Here is a 5,296-nt window from a genome sequence, read left to right as displayed (position 1 = left end):
TTATAAGATTAAAAGTTATTTAAAAGTCATCTAAACAAACACTTCTCATACCTTATTTTTGTTTTTGAAAATGAACAAGTGAATACTTTGTCAGATTCTTTAATGAAACAGGAGAAAATTATTTTGTATTGTAAAATGAATTTCAATCATAAGAGTCATAGGAGCTGACTGTGACCACCACCCAATGTTTTATCAGTACAGCTCTAGCATTCTGGGGAACAGGAACCTCTGGGCCATGTCACAGCAAATGAAAAAGGGAAAAGCAAGTTAGTGACCACTGATTGTTTTAATAGGTATAAAATGAAATATACATAATGGTAATAGAAAACCACTGGAAACAAACAACTTTATATCAATGTCCCATCAATAATGTCATTAACTAATTAAATTAAGAGTCTCTAATTAACATATTTCACTTTTAAGGCCATTTCTTTTAGAAGCCACCAATGTATGAAGGCAGTCTGAACCAGACTCAAAGAAGAGAGACTGTTTAAAAAAAAAGAAAAAAAAAAAAAAAAAGATTTGACCAAACCTGAAGAACCTCATGACCATTAGCTGGGTTATCCTTCTTCATAAGAATGTAGTCCAGAGCAAAAAGGTTTAAGTCAATCTAAAGAAGCTTTCATCGTCTTCATACTTGAATCAGGTTAAAATTAAACTTTGAATCTAATTAAAATAAATCTTACAAACAGCAATTGTGTGGAAGAGGGCAGTTCCTGCAGGCTGCTGCGGGCTGTTTGGAACCATCAGAATCACTTCGTTCATTGATGTTCTTGATTTCTAAGTGCAGCTGCTATGTGTTCATTTGTGCTGAAACAGCACTTGTTCTTTCCTCCGGCTGAAGACGACTTCCAGGTGAGTCACTACCTGGACCTGCGATCTTTTCTGTTCTTGTCCAGGCTTTTGTCCATAGTTTTTTCATTGTCCCCTCTACATTTAGGACAGTACCACTTTCCCTTGGGTTTGTAGGTGAGGCCCACACATGAAAAGTGGAACCACTCAATGTGGCACTGGTCGTTGTCACAACCGATCATCTCGCCGTAAGACACCTGCTCACAGAGGCAGTAGGTGGGCTCATTGGGATCGATGGTAAAGTCAACTGGCGAGGCGTCTCTCTCCTGTTTGGATTTGCGTTTTTTCTTCTTCGAAGACTTGGACTTCTTTTCTCGCGGTGGCGGGAGAGGCAGTTCGTCCACAGGGTCGTCCACCAGCGAGCCGTTGGCAGACGTGTGGGTGGAGTCGCGGCTCTCGCTATTCCGCTGGCGCCGTGGCCGCCGGTTGGAGGTGCGCTCAGGGGCAGGGGGCTCTTGGATGCTGGACCGCCGCTCCGTGGGTAGCCGCTCGGCTTCGCCGGGCTCCTGGAGACAGAGGGAGTGAGTGTCCATCTGGCGGGAACGGTTTTCCACCAGCTCAGTCATCTGAGTCACCACGTGGATTTTCTCATCTCCCAGCTCCTGGCTGAGGATCAACGCTCTCTGAAGCTGGACCTGCAGCCGCTTTCTCTGAGCCGTGTCCTGCTCAAATTTGTACTTCTCAAACACTTCGTCCACCTCTTTCAGCACCTCTGCAAAGTAAGGACACAACAATGAATGTGAACATTCAAGCTCCTTATCAGGTTTAGAGTCTGGTATGTTATTATGATTAGCAAAGAAGTATTATTAGATCTCCCAACAGTGTACCTAGAAGCTATCAAGCCACAAAGGTAACAGATAAACAACTGCTGAGGGTCAGGTCAGTACATTGACCTGACCCGACAGTGTTCTTCCCACTGTCGCTTCATGCTTGCTCAGTATGAGGGATTGCTGCAAATCCATGTACAATGCAGATGACTCTTCCTGTGGCTCTACGCTTCCCCAGGAGTGAATGCTGCTTGTCGGGACTTTGATGCAATCAACTGGTTTCCTTATATAGGACATTTTTGACCAATCTGTATAATCTGACCCAATCTGTATAATATGATTGGATTTGACTTTGTAAAGTGCCTTGAGATGACATGTTTCATGATTTGGCGCTATATAAATTGAATTGAATTGAATTTTTGCCTATACCTCATTCTATTTTCCCCTAATACTTATTTGCAAAGTGAAGGAATTTGTTTATTTCTGCAGCAATGTTCAACCTCTAAAATAGACTTCGAGCTTACCTGTCACTGTTCTGGCCAAGACTGTTAAAAAAGACTTATTGTCACATTAAGCTAAACTGGCCTTCTCAGCAGTTCTGAAAACTGACATTTTTATAAACAGACATTGCATCTGCAGTTCAGAACATGTCAGAGATACACATCTAGGATCCCCATTGGTCCGATCATAGCTGAATCTTAGTGGGGCCCTTGGAGTGGGGTCTTACTGTGGGTTTTATCACACACACACAGAGCCACCCGGAGTTGGACTTTATCAATAAGGACGGTGTAGGAAGGAGGGCCGAGCCGCAGTGAATTCCCTGCCTACAGGAAATGACGGCACCCAGATGCTGTTGGGGGGTTTGCTCAGGAGAGGCGGCCCGGCTCAGTGGCTCACAGAAGGAGCAAACGGGGTGGAGAGCTGAAAGTGTTCAAGTCCACGAAGATCTCGGCTCTATTCTAATCAGTCAGGGCGTGTTTGGGTTCCCGTGCTGCAACGCGCTGCTTTGGGGACGCTTCAGTTCAGTCTGCCGCCTGCCTGCCTCCATACAAAGCAACAATGACGGCCGAGGCTCCCGTTTCCTGTACTGTGGGCTTTGTGTTCAACAGACTGCAGTGATGAAGCAACACCTTAGCCATGTTGGCCCTCACTGTCGTGTTGTTGTTCAACTTAAGAGTCTAACGTCTGACGGCAGGTCAGAAATGGGCAGTGCTCGACGGTTCCTCCTGTAGGCAGAGTTCAGCGCCAGATCGCATGATAGAAACGCTGGATTATGGTAAATACGGCCAGAGACGAGGTTATACTCGCAATTTAAGACGTGCAACACCACTACGTGCGTCTGCAGTGTGTGTTTTTACCTTCGGCAAATATTTAAGTGACGCTTTTGATAAAAAATTAAGTTTAATCTGTGAGTTGAGAGATAATCTATATGGAAGCTCTAACGTTCGGGCTTACGGGCTTCTAAAAAGAAAGTTGCTATTTTTTCGTTACACAGCCATTATTTCTGCACTACACTTGCACCGATTCGGCCACTAAAGAAAGCCGTTTCCGGATCTATTTAGTATCGAGTTATAGCTTTCATTTGGGCGAGCCAGGATAAAGACACCTTAAATACTGTCACCAGTTTAGGAGGTCTGGTGTAGCCCATCAAACGGAGCACAGACGTATTCTCACGGTCGGATTTCGGACTTATTTCTGAAACATTTGATTCATCGAGCGTGTTCGGACACTTTAAACACAGCCCCTTTACTGTTTCTCACAGTGGGAAGGAACAAGGACGGCAAGCTTTACACAAAATGGGAACACAAGCTTCGCGCCTGCTCCTCCATTTCAGCAAAGCTCTCCACATTAGCTGTCAACGCGGACCGATTCTACCCATGCTGCTGGACCCAAACAGAAAGCAGGCAGACACCGTACCTTGATACTTTGCATCAATTTCTCGAAGCAGGGAAACATTTCTTTGTATGTCCAAAGGCAGGGACTCCACACATTCCAGATAATCCTCCACATAGTTGACTAGTTGCTGCGACTTGTCCGCATTCTGATAATGATGGCCTAACATCGTCTCTGCGATGCACAGAAGAACGAAAAACACCTGAGGAAATCAGAAAGGTGTGCTGTAGAAACCAAATGCTTGGCGACTTTGCAGCTTGTAGGGCAGTTCCGAGCAGCAATTCACTTCAAACAAAACTCGCGCATCTGCGCATGCGCTCAGAATTTCCTTTTATGGTATTGCACAGTTTCCTCTTGTGTCGTCACTGAAGGCGGGTCTTTACGTCTTGAAGAGCCACACGATTGGAACTGTATGGCAAGCCGTTTTAACATAAATTCGGTTTTACCGCCCTTACGTTCGAGATATCTCAAATTGTTTTATGACTAGACGTTTTAGCAATTTAAGATATCTCTAATTGTATTTTGACTAGTCAAAATACCTATTCGAGATATCTCTAATTACATTCTGACTAGTCGAAATGACATCAGATTTTTCCATTGAGTTGTATGGAGATGTCAATTCAAGATATCTCGAATGAATTACTGACTATCTGAAATACCCATTTCAGATATCTACAATTAAATTACGACTAGTCAAAATTACAATTCAAGATATCTTAAATTGAGTTTTGACTAGTCATAATTCTAATTAAAGATATCTCAAATGCCACCATAATTCAAGATATCTTAAATGTATTTTTGGATAGGCGAAATGCAGTTTTGACTAGTAAAAAATAAATTTAAGATATCTTGAATTGTAATTTTGACTAGTCAAAATTCCTTTTAAGATATCTTGAATTGTAATTTTGACTAGTCAAAATTCCTTTTAAGATATCTCTAAATGAATTAGAGATATCTTGAATTATTCAGCTTTTCCATTTAAGATATCTTAAATTGACATTCTGACTAGTCAAAATGACGTTACTGATATCTTGAATTACGAAACGGCTTGCCATATATCATCACACAGGAACCGGAGGCGTGCGCTTTTGTTTTCAGAGAAGCTAAAGGAGGGTGCTGTAATGCTTTGTGCCGTCTCGCATGTGAAAATCAAGAGCTAGCTGGCTTTACCATAATTCCCAAGAGGCAGATGCTTTACCACAGTATAAAAACTGCATCTGGTTATTAACAGAACTGGTCCGGGCTGAGGAATATTCCTTATTTCCAGCTTGGACATGAGTCGACGGTAGCGCTTTCAGCTAGCCGTTTTTCAGTGCATTGTGTGCGTCGGCAGCAAGTAAATCCGAAATTCTTTGCAAATTTCTTAAGCATTCTTCAAGTATACTATTTTCGCCCTCTCTGCATATCCCATACTTAAAAAGCTCTTTCTATATTGTGGCATTTTCTTACAATTTTGTCGAAAACAGCCAGCGCCATTGAATGTTCAGGCAGCTTTGGGCAGTTTACAGCCAATAAGGGGCTTACACGCAATGTCTTATTTCAGATATCTTAAATTGTAATTCTGACTAGTCATAATTACGTTCGAGATATCTTAAATTACATCTACGGATGTGTGACGCTTTCAATGACGAATCCGGTGACGTAATTTGAGATATCTTGAAAGGGATTTTGACTAGTCAAAATGTAATTGAAGATATCTTGAATTATTATTCTTCCTAGTCAGAATGTAAATAAAGATATCTTAAATTACCATTCCGGATAGTCAAAATGTAGTTTTGTCTAGT

At 42.2% G+C, this 5,296-nt stretch overlaps 1 protein-coding gene across 1 annotated transcript; it reads right to left on the bottom strand.

The window, feature by feature from the left end:
• Positions 1-267: 267 nt before the first annotated feature.
• Positions 268-3,845, bottom strand: ing2 (inhibitor of growth family, member 2). The gene is made up of 2 exons (XM_012850600.3): positions 3,537-3,845; positions 268-1,564 (listed from the first exon to the last, which is right to left on the bottom strand). Exons 1-2 carry the CDS (start codon positions 3,679-3,681, stop codon positions 864-866), a joined length of 846 nt encoding a protein of 281 aa, XP_012706054.2. The 5' UTR covers positions 3,682-3,845; the 3' UTR covers positions 268-863.
• Positions 3,846-5,296: the final 1,451 nt, after the last annotated feature.

Source organism: Fundulus heteroclitus, chromosome 14 (genome assembly GCF_011125445.2).
Source record: "Fundulus heteroclitus isolate FHET01 chromosome 14, MU-UCD_Fhet_4.1, whole genome shotgun sequence".
Lineage (NCBI taxonomy): Eukaryota > Metazoa > Chordata > Actinopteri > Cyprinodontiformes > Fundulidae > Fundulus > Fundulus heteroclitus.
Note: the sequence above shows the minus strand (reverse complement) of the source record. Positions and strands in the feature narration are given on the sequence as shown.